The sequence below is a fragment of the Aethalodelphis obliquidens genome, unplaced genomic scaffold (assembly GCF_003676395.1).
Source record: "Aethalodelphis obliquidens isolate GAN/ISIS:26980383/991018 unplaced genomic scaffold, ASM367639v1 scaffold35, whole genome shotgun sequence".
Lineage (NCBI taxonomy): Eukaryota > Metazoa > Chordata > Mammalia > Artiodactyla > Delphinidae > Aethalodelphis > Aethalodelphis obliquidens.
The window spans coordinates 9,159,839-9,183,806 of record NW_020837979.1 but is presented as its reverse complement, the minus strand read 5'-3'; the positions used below and the strand labels follow the sequence as shown (position 1 = coordinate 9,183,806).

At 43.6% G+C, this 23,968-nt stretch overlaps 1 protein-coding gene across 1 annotated transcript; it reads right to left on the bottom strand.

The window, feature by feature from the left end:
• Positions 1 to 657: 657 nt before the first annotated feature.
• On the bottom strand, positions 658 to 22,466 carry STARD7 (StAR related lipid transfer domain containing 7). Its single transcript, XM_027128973.1, has 8 exons — positions 21,764 to 22,466; positions 11,615 to 11,823; positions 11,244 to 11,293; positions 9,895 to 10,005; positions 9,732 to 9,814; positions 9,203 to 9,302; positions 3,334 to 3,418; positions 658 to 2,507 (listed from the first exon to the last, which is right to left on the bottom strand). Exons 1-8 carry the CDS (start codon positions 22,087 to 22,089, stop codon positions 2,323 to 2,325), a joined length of 1,149 nt encoding a protein of 382 aa, XP_026984774.1. The 5' UTR covers positions 22,090 to 22,466; the 3' UTR covers positions 658 to 2,322.
• Positions 22,467 to 23,968: the final 1,502 nt, after the last annotated feature.

Genomic DNA, 23,968 nt, shown 5'->3' with positions numbered 1-23,968 from the left:
AATGTGAGACTATACACACACACGTGCACCCGCAGCATACGACCTCTGACAAGTAGTCTTCCAGCACAGATTTCTTTCCAGAGATTATCTGAGAGCACTGTGGAGGAAAGAGCTGTCGTAGTTTGGATGGGCATCCGTGTTCACCTCTTGTCTCCCACAGGCAAAAATTACACATAAACTCAAAATTCATGCTATGCTCAGTGTCTCTAACGCATCAATCACCTTGGCACAAATCCACATTCCAGCAGAACTGCCTGTGTGACCTAACCATGCCCTGGGTTTCGCGCTCACCACCCTCCCTCTCCAGCCCCGGGCCCGAGTCCCCTCCTCTCCTCACTCCCTCCCAGCAAAGCTCTAACTCTGTTTCCTCCAAGTCAATCCTTCTTTTAAAGCAAAGGGTGTGGGTTACTAGGAGATCAAGACAAAGAAGCACAAACAGGTGGTTTGTTTTCAGTTGCCAAACTGGTCACCTGGAAAGGGCTTACAGTCTAGACAAGGTAGTGAGCGGTGTGTCAGTTACCGCCAAGAAAGACCAAGCCCTGCCACTTCCAAGTGCCAACTCTATGAGCAGAAACACACTTCAACTTTATGATCAGGAAGAAATAATAAGCCCAGTATGCAAGATTTCCCCACCAACATCTGTCCAAAGACACACTCTTTCATACCAATCTTTTTATTCACACATTTGATAAAAATGTCACAGGAGTGAAATCATTACAATGACATAAGCAATTGTATAGACCAACCCCAAGTGCAGAGTCAAATTGCCGAAAAGCATATGGGCAACGCCCAGCCCCTTATCACATGTGCACTCACACCACTCACCCACACCACCCACGTCCCAACAATCACAGGCACTAACTTCCAACGTAACCGTTACTGGTCTGTCAGGCCCTGGGGATGAGGAGAGAGACACAATCAACGAAAGGAAGCTGTGACTGCCGGATGCATCTCCCTGCTCTGCCAACGACGCAGAGAACACAAGACTTGAAACACCGGGGCAGGCATTTCCTTGGCACAGTACTTAGGCAACAGAAAGGTCGAGGGGCTTAAAGTTCGTCTCAGGTTTAGCTCCCCTTTCAACAACGCAAAAGGGTAGCGAGTGGGGTGGGGAGCAACCTGGTCATTCAAATTCTAAGAAATAAGGGGAGGGAGGAGGATTTGAAAGCTGTTCCCGATTCTCCAGTCAGACTGATCCCATCTGGTTGTGACTTTATCTGAACAGCGTAGTTTGCTCTTATTTTAGCTCAGAAAAGGAGGAAAAGCTTCTCAGAGGGACAAGAGGGTCACATAAACCACATCGCCCTCTATATTAGCACTTGGGACAAACTTCCATCTAGCTGTTCACACAGCTTGTCTACAGCTCTGAGAGCTCCAAGGGAGGCGCCCAATCCCCACTCCTCTGCCTTTAGCCTTCCAGGACAGGCAAGTGCTGAGCATCCAGTCAAACCTGAAGTGTGAAAAATAACGCCTCAATCAAAATGGTGTTTTCTATACAGACTATGGAAAAATCCTATTCAACTCCCCAATTCCCACTGTTTAACACAAAGGTTAAAAAAAAAAAAAAACAGAGCTAAAGTGTAATGTGTCGAGCATCTCCACTGATCCCATCAAAAACACTGATGATACAGAGAGCCACCGTCTCCCAGTGTTCTTGGTAATCGGCCTGCGGGAGGAGGCAACGACCCAGATGAATACAGCACACGAATACAGAAGAACTGGTCACCTCAAAGGAAACTGCTCTGGGTAGAGGGAGTCAATGGGGTGTGGATGGGAGGCCAAGAGTGATATTTCTTGGTACAAACTTTATGTCCCTAAAGACAGGAGAAGGTGAGGACGAGGCACTTACACTGCCAAGCAACAGTTCACACCACTCAACACCAGGACTGCAACCAGAGCACTCCCCACTATCCCTCACTGAAGACGCAACCATCCAGGTGGTCCAGCTGGACCTTCAGAACCGAAGGAAACCCAGAGTGCTGCAGAACCGAGGCTGAGAATGGAATGTGGGCAGAGGAAGTAAAAGATGTTGTCCCCTCTGGCCTGAGGTGAGAGGCTTGTTCCAGATTAGCTCAGCGAAACACCAAATTTCCAAATGCTTGGCCTGAGAATATGACGATGCCCCCTCGGACGCCTCCTTCTTCTGTTTTAATAAACAGCAGTAGGGCTCTGAACAGACCAGACACCAGGATTGAATTATCTTGCACTGGTGGTTACAGCAGACACCTTCAAATACACGTCCTGTTTATTCTGCAACAGAGTGAGTGATAAGACACGGAGACAGGGCTAGAAGCAGCCTGTCCCTACTTATCTGAAAGTCCTTCAGGCGTACTCAATCCGGGCAGGGCCACAGCTACCCTCACTCTTCCGCTCAGAAGATGGGGCAGTGGCCTTGGCTTCACTACCCACTTCCAGAGGCTTAGACGAGATATAGTCCTTTACTTTGATCTCCATGTTCTTGGCTTTCAGAGTGGCCATGTGCAGCTTCTCCAGGAAATCTGGCATGCCTGTTGGGAGAGAGGGAAATCTGGGTAGACTGACACACAAACCAACAGTAGGCTCAAAATTAGAAGGGCCTATCTCTTTCCTGATAAGGAGCCAATGCCTCCTTATAGAGATCACAGATGGACTGAGAGACAACCAAAACTTTTAGGGAGTGAAAACAACCCCTGACCTCTGAGATCCTTTGAAAAGGGGTACTGATCAGGCCACATAAATCCCCAAAGGCTCTCTTATGTGATCAAAATATCATTTATCAGTGGCACAGCGTAAATATCTGCCAATTTTGTTTAGAGAAATGTCAAACGGAAACACCTAAACTCCTCTCCATTCTCCCCCTGAGGTGTAAGAAGCCGCCTACAGAGAACCAGAAGAAAGAAAATCACGTGAGGCTGCTTTTAAGGCAAGAGATTGGAAGGGAAAGATGCAGTCACAGCAGTGATGTGTAGCCTCCGTTATGGTGAAAGGGTGGTGAAAGGGAGAAAGGGTGGTGGCCCCCTTTCTCCAGGTGACTGTCCTATAACCACATTTTCTATGCCAGATTTATGGCTTTCAACACGAAAAAGAAAAATGTTAAATGCATTAATGTACACAGTCCATATTAAGCAAATGTTCTTCAGCTTGCCTCTGGGCATAAGTTCCTTTTTGGGTTTCCAGAATTCTTACCCCTCCAAACCTCAGCTGGAGGCTTTACTACCTTCAAGGTAGTATTCAACAATGAACTCGGAAGGGCTCCAGTGAGACAAGTACTAATCTCCTTGAAGCCACCAAGAAGCTAGAGAAAAACAAAATGTTCAGCCCAGGTCCAGGCCCTGTACACAAGCGCCCACTCACCACTGGAAACCATCCAACTAACGCAGTAGCGAGGAAACACTGTCTGGGGATTGTCACTGTACGTCAGCAAGTAGTCAAAGCCATTCTGGAAAAGAAAAACAGCAAAGATGAAGGTACCTGAACTACCCCCACAGCCTCCGTATCCAGTACCACAGAATAACCAAGATCTGACTCTGAGGCGGAGAGTGGCAGTTTTCCGCTGTGAGCAAAAGAGAGTGAACACTGAAGACCTGAGAGGTTTCCATCTCACGAGGTTGGCCCTGGCTGGTGTCTGGGAACTTGGCTCCAGTCAACAGTTAAGTGCTAAGCGTGGCTCCCTGTGTCTCCTCTGCGCAAACAATGCACTTCATACTGAGCACCTGCTTTCCTCCTGGGGGTCTGGGATTTTAGGACACGCTAGGCAGAGGGCGTTCATGTGACCAGCCCCCAGTACAAATCTTGGGCGCTGAGTCTCTACTGGGCTTCCCTGGGTAGAAACATCGCACGCATGTTGCAGCTGGGAGAGGATGTGCTCCGTGGGCCCTCACAGGAGGGAGAGCATGGGGAGACTGCAGTGGGTTCCTCCAGACCCCGCCTGTGTCTTCCCCTTTTGATCCAGCTGAGCATCTTTCCATCACTGTAATAAATCTCAGGCATGAGTAAAACTATAAGCTGAGTCCTGCGCGTCCTTTTACTCGATCTTCGAATGGGGGTGTGGTCCTGAGGACCCCAACACATACCCCCAATGTTTAAATATCTTAATCTTTACCAAAATGATATGAACTCTACTACTATTACTGCTAACAGCAAACATGTATACAGTACTTAACCACGTGTCAGGAACTGCTTCAACCCCTCACAACGATCCTATAATAGAGGCACCAATATCTCCCATTTTACAGATGAGGAAACTGAGCACAAAGAGGTTAAGGGACTTTGCCCAAGGTCACCCACATACTCAACGAGAGCCAACATGAACCCAGAATTCTGACCACAGGGCCCATGCACCCATTCTCTCTGGCTCAACCTCTCATTGGTACAGTGAAGGACAGGGATTTAAGAGATTTACAGGTGTCCCGATCCCAGGAGAGGTCTGAACCAATTATGCTCCACCCAAAGGGGTAAGAGATCATCCACTACTGCTTATATGGAAAAAAAAGAAGTCAGAACTGAAAACAGTGGTTACCTACAGGAAGAAGGAAGGAACTGGGTAGATGGAACAGGGATATAAGCAAATCACTCTATTTCTTATTTTACATATTTGACTTTGAAAACACAATTTTTTTTATTATTTAATAAAACAAAATTATATTTAAAAAGCAGTTATCTAAAAATCAAAAGTAGACAACAAAGAACCTATGAACTGAGTTGATAGGAAAAACCACGAAGAGAGGACCTATTTCAAGTGACCTTAAAACTCAACATTTTGGGGACTTCCCTGGTGGTCCAGTGGTAAAGAATCCGCCTTACAATGCAGGAGACACAGGTTTGATCCCTGGTCAGGGAACTAAGATCCCACATGCCACAGGGCAACTAAGCCCGTGCACCACAACTAGGGAGCTAGCGCGCATCAAACTAGAGAGCCTGCATGCTGCAAAGTACAGAGCTCACGTGCTCTGGACCCCACATGCCACAACTAGAGAAGAGAAAAACCCGCACGCCATAACAAAAGATCCCGTGTGCCGCAACAAAGATCCCACGTGCCACAACTAAGGCCCGATGTAGCCAAATATAAATAAAATAAATCTTTAAAAAAAAAAAAGCCTCAACATTTTGCACAGTGCATACATATCCTAAAGACAACAAGACATATACCCTACAGTCCTAAATTTTGAGTTAAAAGTACTCGTGTGCACTTAGGATGTATCTTTAAAACAAACAAACAAAATTTATTACTTAGTGCTACCTTCTGAAAAGGCCTAAAAACAGAGTAGGCCCAGAGCTGTGAGAACTCCTAGAAGCCAAACTGTGGTATTTAAATGACATTTCCTTAGAAGGAACCAGGGCTCCCAGAAGAAATGCTCATTTCCAGGTTTACACCTAAAAATATACAAGGTGAACCTGGAACATCTTATAACACCAGAAACCAGGCGAGTCCTGAGGTCAAGTCAAAAGGACTCCAGGCAGTAAGAAGAGGCTCCTAAAGACCCAAAATGGGACACTTTGAACACCCGTAAGAGTAACTGGGAACGGACTGAAACCAGCCAAGTATGTGTAAATTTGTGAGTTTCTAATGGCATTTCTTAAAAAAAAAAAAACTTTACCTTTGAAGGACTGCTAGCTGAAAGAACCAATTCATTATTTTAAAAACTAGTAAATGAAGGAAACAAATCAAGCATTTCTTCCTTCCCTTTCCTCTGTGAACTATGGGAAACCAAATAGTTAACGAGGAAATTTTCCCTTAAAGTATGTCACCTAATAAATGGAAATAAATGAAAGAATGGAGGATTTACACAATTAATATTTTGTTAACCTCTAATGAAATAGTGGATCTGAGCAATAATCATTAATCACTTCCAAATTCACAAAGAAAGGGACAATCAGACATTATTTCCTTCTAATAAAGTGGTCTTGCCCCAAACAACCTGAATCTGTTCAAGCCTCTAGATCTAAGCACCCATATATAGGAAACACAGGAGACAGAGAAACGTGTTAAGTGACACTATGGACACTATAGGAATATAACCAGCAAGATCCAGGACAAAGAACCTGCTTCTTCAATAAATACAATTGCAAGGGAAAAAAAGGAGGGAGGGACTTCCCTGGTGGTCCAGTGGTTAAGACTTCACCTTCCAATGCAGGGGGCCTGGCTTCGATCCCTGATTGGGAAACTAGATCCCACATGCATGCCGCAACTAAAGATCCTGCATGCTGCAACAAAGGTCCCGTGTGCCGCAACTAAGACCCAGCGCAGCCAAAATAAATTTTTTAAAAAGGAGGAAGAACTCAAGAGATAGATACAAAGCTACAGACAGTATGAACCCATTTCAATGTCTGGATCTTATCCAAATCCTGATTCAAATAAACCAACTACAAAAAAATACATGGACGATCAGGAAAATTTGAACACTACAGATATTTGATATTACGGAATACGATATTATGTTTTCAAAAATCTCTTTTCTTTTTGAGATAAATACTGAAATTTCTATAGAAGAATTCTTCTTTGGTTCTTCTATAGCAAAACTAGAATCTGCTTCAAAATAATCAGGGGAGTGGGAAAGGGAACAGAAAGAGTACAGATAAAACAAGTTTGGTCATTGTCAGAGCTGGGGATGAATACAAAGGGTTCATTCATTATACTCTCTACTTCTTTATCTTTTGTCTACATCTCAAATTTTCCATAAAAACTAGGGAGTTCCCTGTTGCCTAGGAGTTAGGATTCCGGGCTTTCACTGTCATGGCCCGGGTTCAATCCCTGGTCAGGGAACTGAGATCCTGCAAGCCATGCGGCGAGGCCACAAAAAACAAACAAACAAAAAACCTAACAAAACACCATACCTCGGACCAAGGATCTACTTTCCATCTGGCAAACCCAAACTCAGCTGCCTGGTTTTCAAGTACCCTCTGCACATGGTCAAGGTAATTACCACTCCTCCCTAAACTCTGCCCTCCTTTTCAAGCAGTGAGTCAGTCTCTCAACATCCACGGCTCATTCCTATCTTTGTCTTTGGTTGAATCGTGTCTTCTACTTCCAGGGTCCTTCCTGTTTTCCTCTATCCACAGTCTGCCTTTTTATAAGAACCAACTCAAGTCTCACCTTTCTCTTAAGAGCTTGCCACGATATGCTAAAAGACTTACAGATAATTCATACTGCTCCCCCATGCCAGCTGAAAGAAGTTATTTTCTGGGTGCAACACACACTGCTAGGTGCCAAACTCTGCCTTAGCTGTTTCATGGTCAGGGTTTCTAAAGGCAGTAATGCTGGGACTCAAGTCACTTTTTTTTCAAATAGGAAATACACAGACAAGGTTCAAATTTCAAAAGCAACATAAAGGAAAAGAGTGAGGTACAATTCTAATTCCCACCGTCCCCAGCCAGGCTCCCCTTCCTAGAAGCAGCTAGCTACCGACAGCAGCCTTCTTGTCTAGCTTCTAAAGCAAGGACTTTAAAACATTTTTTAACTGTATTTACAACACACTGTAAATACTCCTTTTTACACTGTAACCAAGTTCTCTCTCACTCTCTCTCTCACACACACACTTGTATATACTTATGTAATCAAACAAAAGTTTCATGAAATATGCTTATACTCAGTTTCCATTCTATTTATTCCTTTTCTCTTTAAGCACTAAATTAATTTTGTCTTCCACTAGTGGGCAGCAATGCGTGGTTTGAAAAATACTGCTCTAAAAAAAAAAAAGGAAAAAAAAAAATACTGCTCTAGGGCTTCCCCGGTGGCGCAGTGGTTAAGAATCTGCCTGCCAATGCAGGGGACACGGGTTTGAGGCCTGGTCCGGGAAGACCCCACATGCCGCGGAGCAACTAAGCCCGTGCGCCACAACTACTGCAGCCCGTGCTCTAGAGCCTGTGCTCCACAACAAGAGAAGCCACTGCAATGAGAAGCCCGCACACCGCAACAAAGAGTAGCCCCTGCTCGTCGCAACTAGAGAAAGCTCGCATGCAGCAACGAAGAGCCAATGTAGCCAAATAAATAAATAAATAAAATATTTTTTAAAAAAAAAGAAAAAAGAAAAATACTGCTCTCAAAATGGTACCGAAGTCAACACACATCTCCCAGTAAAACAAGAGCAAAACATCACACTGACTGAGGCGAACCACCATTTATGTCACTCTTAAAGTCCCACTATAGGTGGTATAGACAAAACAACCTGCTGGAAACAACAAAACCATGGTAAGAGAACAGTCGTACAGCTCTAAAACAAACAAAAGTGATGGGTAGAAACAAAGCCATTATAAAGTAAATAAAACTAAAAGCAGCAACCACTGTAATCAGTATGTGTACTCACCAGAGATTTGGCCAAAAACATGAAAGTAAAACACCACACTAAGTGGAAGAAGATATTCTTCTCAAAGGAAGGTCATAAAATTTTAAAGAAGGCAGGACTTCTCTGGTGGCGCAGTGGCTAAGAATCCACCTGCCAGTGCAGGGGACACGGGTTCGAGCCCTGGTCCAGGAAGATCCCACATGCCATGAAGCAACTAAGCCTGTGCGCCACAACTACTGAGCCTGCGCTCTAGAGCCCGTGAGCCACAACTACTGAAGCCCATGCGCCCAGAGCCCATGCTCCGCAACAAGAGAAGCCACCATAATGAGAAGCCCGTGCACTGCAACGAAGAGTAGCCCCCGCTCGCAGTAACTAGAGAAAGCCTGCACGCAGCAACGAAGACCCAGAGCAGCCTAAATAAATTTAAAAAATTTAAAAAGTAAAAATTGTTTTAAAGAAGGCAGAGAGCATTAGTCTAACTCTCTCATTTTACAGACAAGGAAAGAGGAGCCCAGAAAGGTGGTTAAGTGTTCTGCCCACTGTGGGGAAATTTTGATGGAAACGGTGCTCGCTCTGGTTCCTCAATGCCGCTAATGACCGGCCGATGAGTCAGGGGCTGTCGCCTTCTGCTAACTGTCCCTCAGGTAACGGGAGCCATGGGTCATCACTACGTTGTCTCGGGAGGTCTCCCAGGTACACCACTCTACAGCAGGGGTCCCGAAGTGGGGTTCCCAGGCCAGCGGCAGCAGCCTCACCTGGGAACTTCTCAAAACATGCAAATTCTCAGGCCGCAGCCCAGCACTGTTTTAACAAGCTCCAGCGGAGTGTGGTGCAAGTCAAGTGTGAGAACGACTGCGCCCTCCCCAGTTCAGATCAAAGGCATTCCTTGAGAAAATTCATAAGCCGCTAACACATCACCTCTCGGATGATGCAGAACTCACCTCATCAAATGACTTGTGGGGACGGATAACCATTTGGGATTCATATGATCTGACCCTTACAAATTCCGGAGACTCTGGCACACTAGGGTGCTCCACGGCCCTGGGAGGGAGAGAAGTGAGGGAAACTCTAAGTAATGTCTACATACAGAACAGCATGGGAGCTAAAGTTAAGAGGAAAATCTAAAAGGCAGCCTCTAATTTTTTAAATACATCAGAAAAGTCACAAAGATGAATGAGTATAAACTAGGTACTAAAAACAGTGAGTTAAGTTGGTGATTCCTGGCTCACTAGGCTTTTTGTTGAGGAAGAGAGCATTTCTTTTTTTAATTATCAACATTAAGGAACTAAAGGATTAGTTTAATGAAAAGCTTGTATCCCTTCAATCCTCAGAGATAGTCACCAGTCCCAGCCCACTCACGTTCTAGCTGGGATGCATAGGGCCCGGGCTTGACTCATAAGGCAAACTCCCATCACACATGCATAAATGAAGGACAAGCTAAAGGAACCCAGCAGCAGCCACCACACATACCGTGACACCAACACCATCACGTTGTTTTCCTCATCCACACTATACCGCCGAACATAAACATAATCCCGTGAGTACATTGGATACTAAAGAAAAGGAGGGGCAGGATTAGTGCTCTGCCTCACACGGACATGATAAACGTAAAAGCGGAGGTGAAAATACTCACAGGAAAATGGGTTACCCAGTGAAGAACCTCAGAACCACTAACCACATCCCTCTCGATCACTTCCAGCTTGATCACCAGGGCGTCCCACTTCTTTCTATACTCTGTATCCAGCTGCGGAAACAGAACAGACCATAAAGACCCAAGAGATCCAAAACAAAGCTGCAGAAGACTTCTCCAGATGCTTGGGCCTCTGACCCAAGAATCTTCTGCAACAGTGACCCGACCTAAAAGGCAGTGCCAAAGTGTCAAAGACACGGCTGTGTTTACTATAGACGAGTCTTTTAAAATCCCTTCCTGTAGGCCAATCCCATTACCTTGAAAATGAATCTTAACAAGAAAAAGACAAGTGTAAGAAAAAAATATTGTAATAGACATGTCTGGGGAAAATACAGTAGTCAGTGAGATAAATGTGTATGGGTGAAACGATTCTAAAAAGTTTTAAACAGACAGAAAGTCCAAAAGTATGAGCAGACACCTCACAGAAATACAAGCTGCGTATTTTTAAAAATATGTAGCATCACTAGTAACTACGGAATTTCAAAGTAAGACATATATCATACATATCCAAACCAACAAAAACTCAATACAGATTGACAAAATTCAGTGCTTAGGGGAAAGCATGCACTTGCGTATTAGTAGTGTGTGTTATAACCATCAAACTCAAAGTCCAGTAAAACATGAAAACTCCAGGAAGGAAAAAAAATTTTTTTGCAGAACTCTGGGTAATCCCACCTCCCCTTTCATACATTTCCCCACAAGGAGGAACAGAGTCTTTAAACACATACTCTTCATCTTTATCAAATAAACACCTTCACTGTAGATAAGTTCCAGATTGCTAAATCCTGACTGCATCTGTACTGAAGGAGAAAATGCCATAGAGGACATCGTTGGGCCAGTAGGTAAAACTGGAATACAAAGATTCTGTAAGTGCTGCATCAGTTAAATTTATACTGACTTTGATAATGGTACCATGGCTAGCTAGGAGAATATGTCTAGTTTTAGGAAATATACACTGAAGCATTTTGGAATAAAGGGTATGTAACTTACCCTTAAATTAAGAAAAAAACCCTATAAAGCCATATAAAATATATTCAAGCACTCAAATCCATTCCTCTATTTGATCTTCCCAACAGCCCTGTAAAGGGTAGACCTGGCCTCATCCCTACTGGACAAACAAGTTATAAATCAAAGGTTTACCCAGAGGTCATTTGACGTGAAATGAGGGGTAGAGAAATAGACAGATGGATTGAAGCCAATGTCTTCTGAGTCAGAGAAATTACTCATGTGGACGATGGCAAGTGGACTTCTAGGCTTAGTGGCTCCAGATCTGGGCAGAAAAATGTACTCACCTGAACATTGAAGAACTGCCGAGGTGTCACATCTGTGTAGGTTCCAAAAACTAGAATGACAGGAAAGAATAAGGGATGTTTGCCAGACTCTCGTCACTTAACTGCATTTCAGTTGTAGAGTAATGACTGACAGATCTTAAAGGCAGATTCAGAAACTAGAAGTCATATTGGGGCGGCAAAGTAAGACAAAGGTTACCTATAGCAAAGTGTAGCAAAGACATGGAGACTCTTGTCATCTGGGAGAGGAAAAACAACAAACAGGGCAATTTTCCCAAGAAACCCCCAGAACGGAAGAGTTTAGAGAGCATAGGAACACAGTGCTGTGCACCTGCCAGCATGAACACTCTTACCAGCAGCCAAGCTGGGCTCACCTCTGTACTGGTAAAGGGGGGTGCCTGTAATGGGGCGCCGCCACAGCTTGAAGTGTTTCTTATCCATCACCATTTCCCACGGTTGCTCTTTGCCTCCTGAATCTTCATCCCTTTCTGTTGGGGATTTTGGTTCTGGAGGGTGGTGGTCAACTCCAGAGCTCCGAAACGTACTTGACATTTCCTCCAACCGTTTCATCTCATCAATGGATCTGGAGAGAAAAACAACAGGCATGGTGCAATGGTTGGAGTCTGCCCTGTGAATTGCAATGGCCACACAAAGACTTGTACAGAACGGTGTGGCTTTAAAACAGTATAAAGTGTAGGGAATAAAAATACGAGTTCCTGAGTCTGAATCCCAGTCCAATATTCATCAACTAGAATATTAAACAACTTAACTAATCCCTATTTCTTAATCTGTAAAATGGGGATAATAATAGTACCTACGTCAAAGGTTGATTATAAAAATTAAAAAAATTTACCTGTAAAGTGCTTAACACCAGGCATATAATTAGCCCTCAAATGTTAACTATTATAATTTATGACTATGAAATGTCATTTGATACCTTTTGTCCGTTTTTTATTGGGTTGTCTTCCTATCACATTATAAGAGTATTTATATATATTTTCCTCCTCTCTTTTAAAGAGATAATTCACATAAGAATCATCCTTTTACTGTATACAAATCAGTGCTTTTTAGTATAGTCCCAAGGTTGTACAGCCATCACCACTAATTCCAGAACACTGTCATCATCTCCAAAAGAAACCTATACTCATCAGCAGTTAACTCCTCATAGCCCCTGATAACTACTAACCTACTTTCTGTCTCTATGAGCTTGCCTATCCGGAAATTTCATATAAATGGAATATTACAAAATATGGTCTCTTGGATCTGGCTTTTTTCACTTAGCATATTTACAAGGTTCATTCACGCTATACTTTATTCCTTTTATGACTGAATAATATTCCATTGTATGGATGTATCACATTTTGTCTATCCATTCATCAGGTGATGGACATTTAGGTGGTTTCTACTTTATGGCTATTATGAATAACACTGCTATTAATATTTGCATACAACTTTTGTATAGACATAAGCTTTCAGTTTTCTTGGGTAGATTCCTAGGAGTGGACTTGCTGGGTCATGGAAACTCTGTTTAACTTTTTAAGGAAGTGCCAAGTTATTTTCCAAAGCAGCTGTTCCATTTCTATATTCACACCAACAATGTATGAGGGTTCCAACTGCTTCACATCGTTGCCAACACTTGTTATTGTCCCATCTTTTCCAGCAATCCTAGTGGGTGTGAAGTGGTATCTCATTGTGTTCTTCCATTTGTATTCCCCTAATAATGACTATTGACATTGAGCATATTTTTATGTGCTTATGGGCCATTTGTGTATCTTCTTTGGAGAAAGATCTACTGAAATCTTTGTTTTAAATTGGGTTGTCTTTTTACTGTCAAATTTTAAGAGTTCTTTATACATTCTGAATACTAGTCTCTTAACAAATACACAATTTATAAATATTTTCTCTGACTCTGTGGGTCATCCTTCCACTTTCTTGATAGTAAACTTTGATGCACAGAAGTTTTCAATTCTTTTTCTGGCCACGCCGCGCTGCATGTGGGATGTTAGTTCCCCGACCAGGGATTGAACCTGCATCAGAAGCACAGAGTCTTAACTACTGGGCCACCAGGGAAGTCCCCATAAGTTTTCAATTTTGATGAAGTTAATCTATTTTTTCTTTGATTGTTCAATTTTTTGGTGTTATATCTAAGAAACCAGTGCCTAATCCAGTATCAAAAGAACTTATGCCTATGCTTTCTTTTAAGAGTTTTAGGTTACATTTAGGTCTTTGGTCCATTTTAACTTTGTGTATGGTTTGAGGTAGGGGTGTAAATTCACTATTTTGCATGTGCACCTCCAGTTGTCCCAGCACCATTTGTTGAAGACTATTCTTTCCCCATTGAATTGTCTTGCCACTTTTGTTGAAACTCAAATCGACCACAAAGCTAAGAGTTTATTTCTAAACTCTAAGTTTAATTCCTACAATTTATATATCTATCCTTATGCCAGTACCATTATCATCTTAAGTACTGTAGCTTTGTAGTGAATTCTAAAATTGGAAAGGGTGAGTCCTTCAACTCTGTCCTCCTTTTTCAAGATTGTTTTGACTATTCTGGGTCTTTCATTTCCATGTAAGTATCCTAAGGAATCCACAGGAACTTACTGGAGCTAATAAAGGAGTTCAGCAAGCTTGCAGGATATAAGATCAATTTACAAAAATCGTATTTCTATACAGTAGCAATGAACAATCTGAAAATAAAATTGAGAAAACAATTCTATTTATCATAGCATCAAAAACAATAAAATAATAAGTAATAAATTTACAAAAGAAGTTGGGCTTCCCTGGTGGCGCAGTAGTTGAGAGTCCGCCTGCTGGTGCAGGGGACACGGGTTCGTGCCCCGGTCCGGTAGGATCCCGCGTGCCGTGGAGTGGCTGGGCCCGTGGGCCATGGCCACTGGGCCTGCACGTCCGGAGACTGTGCTCCGCAGCGGGACAGGCCACAGCAGTGAGAGGCCCGTGTACAGCAAAAAAAAAAAAAAAAAAAAAAGAAGTGAAAGACACACTAAAAACTACCAAAAGATCACTGAAAGAAATTTTAAAAGACATAAATGGAAAGATATATTGTGTTCATGGGTTGAAGGCCTTGATATTGTTGAGATGGCAAAACTACCCAAAGTGATCTATAAATTCAACATAATAATTTCTATCAAAATCATAGACTATTTTGTGGAAACTGACCAGCTGATCCCTAGGTAAACAACAAGGGCCTACTGTATAGCACCAGAAACTATACTCAATAACTTGTAATAACCTGTAATGGGAAAGAATCTGAAAAAGAACACACTACTGTATATAAAACAGGTAAACAACAAGGACCTACGGTATATAATCCTTTTTATGTGTTGCTGAATTCAGCTTGTTAGTATTTTGTTCAGAACGGCATAAAGCCTAGAAACATTCAAAACAATACCATATGTCAAAGTATGTGTCATTATATATCATTTAGGGATGTATACATATGTATAAAGACACAGATGGTAATGAAATATAATAAATTGGGATAGTCTGGGGGACAGAGGATATTTCATTGGAAAAGGGTCCAGAGGAGGCTTTAATTGTATTTACAACATTTTAGTTCTTAAATATAACTGTATTTGTAACATTCATGTTTTTCTTTAAACCTTTTTATATATCTGAAACACTAAAAAAAAAAATTTTTTTTAAACATGGTTTGTTTTCCCCTTAACCTGGTAGGATGAATTGGGAGATTGGGATTGACATATATACACTAATATGTATAAAATAGATAATTAATAAGAATCAGCTGTATAAAAAATAAATAAAATTCAAAAGAGATGTGGTATGTATATATGATGGAATATTACTTAGCCATAAAAAAGGATGAAATAATGCCATCTGCAGCAACATGGATGGACCTAGAGATTGTCATATTGAGTGAAGTAAGTCAGACACACATAAATATGATATCGCTTATATGTGGAATCTAAAAAAATGGTACAAGTGAACTTATTTACAAAACAGAAATAGAGTCACAGATGTAAAAAACAAACTTATGGTTGCCAAGGGGGTAAGGGGGGGGAGGGATAAATTGGGAGACTGGGAATGACATATACACACTACTATATATAAAATAGATAACTAATAAGAACCTACTGTATAACACAGGGAACTCTACTCAATACTCTAATGACTTATATGGGAAAAGAATCTAAAAGAGTGGATATATGTATAGGTATAACTGATCCACTTTGCTGTGCAGCAGAAACTAACACAACATTGTAAATCAACTATACTCCAATAAAAATGTTTTTAAAAAGCAAAAAAACAAAAAAACATAGTTTGTTTTCCCTTTAACCTTTTTTTTTTTTTTGGCTGCGTTGGGTCTTTGTTGCTGTGCGTGGGCTTTCTCTAGTTGCGGTGAGTGGGGGCTACTCTTTGTTGCGGTGCGTGGGCTTCTTATTGCGGTGGCTTCTCTTGTTGCAGAGCACAGGCTCTAGGTGCACGGGCTTCAGTAGTTGTGGAGAGCAGCCTCAGTAGTTGTGGCACACGGGCTTAGTTACTCTGCAGCATGTGGGATCCTCCCCAACCAGGACTCAAACCCGTGTCCCCTGCACTGGCAGGCGGATTCTTAACACTGCGCCTCCAGGGAAGCCCCTCCCCTTAACCTTTAAACAGCAGTTAGGAAAGCAAGATTGCTGGCTGACTATGTCACTTCTGCAATTCAAGACTGAAGACACCACCTACTGATACATTCTGTCTGAAAGGCCCTTTCATGCCTTTTTAACCCTCAAAAACCCCACAAGGGTCAAGGTTAACTCCCAGGCAGTTAACCATATACATTTACTTTTATTCCTCTACAGAAACATATCACACAATATTATAATTAATCTATCTTTATATCTGCCACCCTTACTAAACTATGAATTCCCTAAAGGCCCAGAATCAGTCTTTTTCATATTTTTATGTCCAGCTCCTAGCAAGTACCTGGTAAACATTACATGCTCAACAAATGTTCACAGTATAAACTGAGTAAATAAATATGGAAGTAGGCCTTAATAATTCAAATTCTTATTAAAAGATTACATTAACACATTGCTTTAAAAGCCAAAAATTCAAAGTTATACTGGTAACCCAAGATTAAAAGTTTAGAGCAATCCAAAGCAATGGTGAGTGTAGAGATCTGTGTTCTAGTCCTGGCTCTGCCAACTAGCGGTGTGATCTTACGCAAGTCATTTTACCTGCAAAGCCTCCCTTGTTCCACCTGTAAGGTGAGGACATTATTTCTCGAAGGTTTCTATTAGCTCTAAAATTCCAATTCTCTGAATTTTAAACTTTGGAATTAAATGAAAATATTTATATACAGGGACATTTGCTGTTTTCACTGCCTGGAATCTTTTCCTACTTGAAGAGAATCCCCAAATAGGTGAGATGCAGCCCCCATCTCAACCCCTAGCAGTTAGCACATGACTCCTAATTAAAGTGAGGTGAATCAGAGACTTCTGGTAGAGGCTTTGAATCTTGAAGAAATAATACAAGGCACAGGACCTTTTAGATTTTTCTCAGTGATCTTGAGGCAGTTGAGAATCCAGCAGTGCAACAGATCTACGGGAAACAATACCAGCAACACTGCCCAAAGAAGAGCATTCCTGTACCAGTAGCAGGCCTTGGCTGTTCTCTTGGCCAACCTGTACTCTGGCCTTCTTGTCAACGCTCTGAATGACCTAACACCTTTTTGGCTTAAGTTAACCAATATCAGTTTCTTTGTTTTCAACCAATAACCATAGCCAGTACAATTTATACTGATGTTCTGATGAAAAATGTTTAACCATTTTTTTTTTAAGTTTCAATTTGAATTAACGTTACAGAACAAGATTGACTGCTACCATTGCAAAAACCATATAGAAATAGGGAAGGAAATTTAGAGTAGGCAATAAGATCTTGCAGAGGAGAAAGTAAAGTCACAGCTTTGCTCCAACAACAACAATGCAGGCATCATGTGGAACCAATCATGGCACTTTTGAGGACTAGTAAAGCACCCTTCAATAAAAATTAAGCTGGACTTTTGAATATCCTTATCACATAATGAAGAGGGGCAGGAACGTCGTACGTCTTATGAAAAACACATCAGAGGCCCATAAAATTATATAGTAATATGGTTTTAAGAAAATTAAACTATATGACTACAGGCAGTATTTTTAACGGCCTTCTAAGACTCAAGGTGGTACAGAGCTTCTGACTCACTGCTTAATCAGCCTCTCCTATAGGATTAAAGGTCACTAGGTGGCCTTGATTAAACATGAGACTAAGTCCCTAGGGAGGACAGCAATGTCTTGTGAAGGTATGACACTCATTCTTTGAACAGCACAACATGAATGCTAGAGTAAGACTGCATCATGGAAATGATCGTTATGTCTCAGGTTCGAGAATCTCGGAAGGGTCTCAACTTCTAATTGTTGACATGACAGACATCATTAGCACACAGGTGCACAATCACTATCATATATGTAGAGGAAGGAGAAACCTCTCACCGTGTTATCTCCTTAGCCTGCTGTGCCAAACCTTATTTGGAAGGGATGGGTGTCTAAACCTTGGTATCTAAGAGACTTAAGTAATAAGAAGGGAGAAAAGAAGGACAAAAAAGATTATTCCCAAGATAGTAACAGAACCAGATTAGTAAGAGGATCAAAGAAAGAAAGTCAATGCTTTCCTTTCTTCAAAACTAAAATCATTTCAACACTTGAGAAAGACTGGACTGAGAGCCATGGAAATTGAGGGCATAAAACCATGAAAACAGAAATATAAGCATAATCATATTTGGCTCATCTATAGGGGGTCCTGCCCTAAGTGGAGAGCTTGATAAAAGGCTCCTAAAATGACTCAAATGAAGCCATTCCTGTAATCGGTAACTTCAGTAAGAGGCTGCCTTGTTTCAATGATCCCCTCTCAAATTCCCAATTATTGTCAAAGTTAGAGACCTTTAAGTACAACTGTCATGGGACTTACCTAAAAGACATCAATTAGTTCATTGCAATTCTGAGCGTAGTTCTGATTATCTAAGAAGGTCTAACAGTAAAAACATCCTTAAGTGACAGTGGCGCAAAAAAAAAATTCCTTTAAGCCGAAAGGACTTTTTGTTGATTTATCTAATTAACAGCACATTGAAAAGTTAAAAGACCAAAATGGGAAAATGGCTAATTTTCTTTATGAAACTTTACTGGCACTTATTTACTCAAATTTCTAGAGCAATGAACTGTAACTTTTTTAAAAAAGGGGAGGGAGATTAATAGAACATTTTCCCCTAGGCTCTCATATTTCTTAACTTCCTTCTCCTTTTTGTTCCTGTAATTTTTCTTAATGTCCCAAATCAATAAAAACTTAACTACTGGGACTTCCCTGGTGGCACAGTGGTTAAGAATCTGCCTGCCAATGCAGGGGACACAGGTTCAAGTCCTGGTCCGGGAAGATCCCACATGCCACGGAGCAACTAAGCCCATGCACCACAACTACTGAGCCTGCGCGCCACCACTACTGAGCCCACGTGCCACAACTACTGAATCCCACGTACCTAGAGCCCGTGCTCCACAATAAGAGAAGCCACCGCAATGAGAAGGCTGCACACCGCAAGGAAGAGTAGCCCCCGCTCGCCACAACTAGAAAGACGGCGCGCAGCAACGAAGACCCAACGCAGCCAAAAATAAATAAATTATTTATTTATTTATTTATTTTAAAAAACTTACTACTGTATTTTTCCATAAGATTTGACCTGAGCTCACAGAATGCCAGCTAGCACCAAAAATAATGATTAAAAGTTATATTTTGTCTGATCATTTAATTAAAGCCTATCAGGTAATAACGCTAAGCATTAAAAGACCTGATCTCTACACCTGGCCTATCAGTGAGTCAGTCACTTTGTACAAGTTACTTCTTTTCTCTAATTTTCTTGCTGATTCTCGATTAATGAGTTCCTATTTGTTAAGATGTTCTTAAGCACGAGAGAATAGAAAGCAAGGGTTTTTCTTTGTCCTTCTGAACAGAAACTCTACTAACATAAGAAAAAACACACACCACTTCAAGGCACACATTCAAAGAGACATCCTCACACCCCATCACTGTTTGACCAAGACAGCAATGTCTGAATTAGTCTGTACCAGGACAAGTTGGTACAGAAGCAGCACAGAAGAGCCAAAGGCTGTGATTTAGGGGCCATGGGACAATCACGCTCTTCTTCCGTTAACAATGAAAGAAATGCACATGTCCCGCGGCACACTCAACTATGCTCCATTATGGAAGCTACCCAAAATCATCTCACTAGAACAAACAAAATCTAACATCCTCTAAGCTAGCTATGACAACCTCAGCGTCCTTTAAAGCAAACAGAATACTTAAACACCAAGCCAAAAAAAGTTAACCTATACCCAGAATACCTTATTCAATAAAACACTAGGAATTCCCTGGCGGTCCAGTGACTAGGACTCCATGCTTTCACTGCCGAGGGCATGGGTTCGATCCCTGGTCAGAAAACTGAGATCCAAAACTGAGATCCAGCAAGCTGCACACGGTGACCCCCCGCAAAATAAATAAATTAGTTAAAAATAAAATATAAACATGACAAGCTATGAGAACAGACCTATGAAGTCACTGTACAAGCAAGATACAGCTGACAGCATATTATTTGCCTCCCTATCAAAATAACATTTAAAAAAATCCTCAGAATGGACTTGATCAAATTTTAAGTACATGACTGAATTCAAGCATGAACTGGACATGTGGTGTTAAATGAGGGCCTTTACTGGAACAACTCTGCAGAGGGTCAAAAAGGGCACCTTAAGTGTTCGTACTGGCCTTCCTCTAAGCTCCTGAAATTCCCAAATGGGTTATCGCAGCTTACCTCTTTAGGAGTTGGATTAGAACCAAGTGCTTCAACTGTCTGATTTCTTTCCGCTACAGTGGGTAATGACTACGGACTCAAGTGTTTACCACATCTATCTCCTATCGTTTTTTCCCCTCTAGCTCCTGCAAATGGGAGACCTACTAAACAGAGGCTCTAGGACATATGGTTGACAAAAATACATGGAGAAAGACGAAGAACGACATCTATCACCTAGGCCCCAACGCTATTCAACTCCCACCCCCAAAACATCTTCCCTGTCTTTGGCACCCAGGGGCCCTTTCCTGGTCTTTCTCCTCTTCCCCAAACAGATCCAACTGGGAATATTCCCGTCAAACTTCACCACTGTGGAACATGGGTATTTCATCGTCAAAAACAGAATGAAAAGTCAAATAGCTAACTGGTAATTTCTCAATTTAAAAGTTTCCTTCCCGTACATTCTTTTATTTCTCACACCTGAGAACACCATTAGAACAAATGGACAAGTAGCAAAAGAACACTAACAGAAACTAGGCAAACTACCTATCATGCTTTGATATCTTAATTTTTTTGTGAGTAAGGTTGTTTGTGGTTATGATTTTAAATTGCATTTGTAAAATAGTCATCTTTCCTGCTAGGAAAAGTATTACCAGCTCTTAAGATACACTTGCATTTACTCACAACGCACAATGTTACACTAATAGCTGCCTGGCATCTGGGTGCTACACTTCCATACATGCCATTGTGGTAACTTTACTGAAAAACTTCCATTTTTAACCTAACCAAAAATGTGGAATAAAAGAAGAAACAGTTAGAACAAATAGACTTGTGTGGAATTTATCTGGTGTAGGGGACTATCCTAGGTTCTTGCAATCAGTTTCAGAGTTTAGGAAGCAGAGTACGTGTGTGGAGAGAGAACACAATTTAAGAATATCTGTTAAAAAGAAAATACAGCGACAACGTAAAGCAAGACCTAAATCAAGGTTTCCCATGATACTACGTGACAACTGTAAGGGCTCAGTTTAGAACCACAGGTTAACAAATTCAGTCAATGGTACTGCACTTTTTTCACACAGAGGTTTTTGATGATGACAGCGTGATTTCAGAGCCTAATAAAACAGTACTTCCAGAGGTCTAGTGGAAGTAGCAAAAAACTGACCTAATTCTTCCAGGTTAAAATGTCTGGGCTACTGGTTTGTCCCAGGAGGGCAAAATCGCTTCCAGCCTCCTAATTCTGCCATGAGTCACAATGACAAGAGCTCTCTGGGCATTTCAAACGAAATCCCATTCGGAATGAAGTGATTTTGTAAATTGCACAAGTATACCCTCAGGTCAAGTTTAAAACCTGTCTGGAACTTGCACCTTTCTGGATATGTTAAAGATTACGTGAACGATGGCCTACTTCAATACCCATTTTCCACAATGCTACTTCTTTAGTGGCATGCGCCCCAAAGTCTCCCTCCTCCACTAACCTACACTTGCATTTATTTCTAACTCGACAAATCAAGTTAACACACAGAGGCAATGAAGAAACGTGCTTTGCCACGACAGGATCAAGCTACTTGCATCGTCACTTCCAGTGCCACCGGGTCAACGGGAGACACCGCCAAGGCAGGCCCCAGGGTTCAACGTTCCCACCTCCCCACCCCACCGCCTCCACCCCAGGGAACAGGCGCGACCTCGCCGCCGAGCCCACCTCTGCAACTCCTCCTCCTGGATCCTCTCCTCGTCCCACGCGAACACGCCGGCGAGCGCCGCCATCAAGGCAGAGGCATGGCCTGGGCGTCCGCGCAGCCGGCGCCAGAGGCGACCAAGGAGGATGCGACGCGAGCTCTCCGAGTAGAGGCGGCCGTAGAGCTGCGCGATCTGCTGCGCCCGCCGCACGCGCAGGCCCGTCACGAAGCGGCACTGATTGGCCAGCAGGGCGAGCAGGCCCCCGCCCCGCGCCCCCGCGCGCCCGGTCGCCGCCGCGCCCACCAGCAGCCAGGCAGCCAGGCCGACCGGCGGCCTCCGGGGAAACATGCTGCCCGCACGCCCCGCCGGGCCCAGGTGCTCTCTGAACCCGGCCGCGTGCCCGGACGCGAGCGAGGCCTCGCTCAAGGGGTGAAAGGAACGAGCCCGGGAGGGCGCAGGCGACCTCCTGCCGAGCCCCCCTAGTTGGCCGGCCCCGAAGTCGTCTGACTCTCTAACAGGTTCTTCATCTCTCGGCAGCAACCGCTGAGGAAGTCTCCTTTAGGGGAGAGAGTCGGCCATGGCACCGGCCGCGGAGGGCGAGCCCGCGACCGCTGCAGGAGGTGCTCCGCGGTTCCGGCCGAACAGCCCTGTCGGGTCCCTGCCTCCTCGGCGTCCTCAGGCCGGCGCCAGGGGCCTTGGTACAGAGCGCGCGGGAAGCGGCGAGGCTGGCGGCGAGCTCCCCAGCGTTCGGCGTCCGCCACATGCGCTGCCAGCTTGCAACCTATGCCGGTCTCTGCCGCCCGGCCCTGATTGGGCGCGGCCCGGACTCCCGGTGCTGATTGGCGGTGCCAAGTGCCCGTCACCGCCCCTTCGCGCGGCGCGCCGGGACCTGTAGCTAGCAAGGTAGGTGGCGCGGCGGCCAGAGCTAGTCAAGGGCGCCTGGGAGGTTGGTCGGTGGACCCAGCCGACGCCGCCATCTTCCGGCCCCCCCGACCCTGCCCTGTGAGGGGGCACGGCCAGGTGCCTGTTAGACCTCTGCGCGGTGCTCGCTCAGGTGTTCTGAGAGGCCTGCGACCGTCGTCTGGTTCACTGATTTGAGACTAGGGTGGGATGGGGTCTCGGCACTGCGTCTGCGGGACGCTGGGAGTATCCAGTTTGGGGAGTCGGAGGCGGGACAGTGTAGACGCCTTTGGTGAGTGGAGACCCTGCCGAGGCCTGGCGGCCGCTGCCGTCAAAAACCTTACTCGGCTTCCCCGCTGGCTTTCCCGCAAGCGCCCGGCGCGCCGAGACCACCTCCGAGGCTCGGAGCCTGAGCACTCGGCCTGTCTCTGTGAAGCCTCGACGCGAGAGTGGGCCGGTGTGGCATCCTTAGAGCCCAGGACACTTTCCAGAGAGCTACGTGGGCAGGTGACCCGTCGCAGTCTGGAAATGCGGTAGCCCTTTGGTTAAAGGGACAGCAGAATGGGTTGCTCGGGGCAGATGCCCCTGGTCGTGTAGTAGCTGTCCTTCTCTCTTTGACCCAAAGGTGGCAGCATGAGAAGGTAAACAGGTTTCCTAAAACCTACTTTGCACCACCCATGAACAACCTAGCTAAATGATCTTGAAGGGCATTAACTTACTATTCTGTGCCCAGCCTCATTAAAATGAAATGCCTGGAGGTCCACTAGGAAGACCTTACGCGAAATTTGTTTCCTTACTTTTTTTAAACTTACACTAAGTGCCTTATTGACAGACAGACAAAATACTGTAAAAGGAAGTCTTCACGTGAGAGCCTGTGCTCATCCCACGGCAGTGCGTTTAGAAACTTTACTTTTAATATACCTGTTTGAGCAATTTTATATGTTCTTAATAAAAGATGTTTCAAAAAAAAATGCTTTACTGGGAACTGAAATTTAGATCTCTCCAGACTGTCTGATTTTACTCTGGGATTGGTATTGATGTTTATTTTCCCTTGAAATAAGGAGAAATGTATATAACAGAAAATAGTATTTGATGTTTTTCTCAATGATGGTAGGATGGCCGGAACGGGGTGTGAGGGTGTATGGTAAGGCCACTCAAGATGGCTGTTCTCTTGCTCTCTGTACATCCCCTGCCCAACCAGTGCTTGCTTCACCTACACCCTACTGACTTGATTGACCTTCCTACTTACTTGCCCCAGGCCCCAGCTAATGATAGCTTTTCAAAAGGATGGTCAGGGGCGTGCCCCTCTGCTGGTTTCCCTGGTAAC

Coding starts and splice junctions, on each gene's coding strand:
- STARD7 (XM_027128973.1), bottom strand. CDS start 22,089: ATGTTTCCCCGGAGGCCGCCGGTCGGCCTGGCTGCCTGGCTGCTGGTG. Junction 9,815..9,894: donor ACTGGGTAACCCATTTTCCT/GTGAGTATTTTC, acceptor CCTTTTCTTTAG/TATCCAATGTACTCACGGGA. Junction 2,508..3,333: donor TAGTTGGATGGTTTCCAGTG/GTGAGTGGGCGC, acceptor CTCTCCCAACAG/GCATGCCAGATTTCCTGGAG.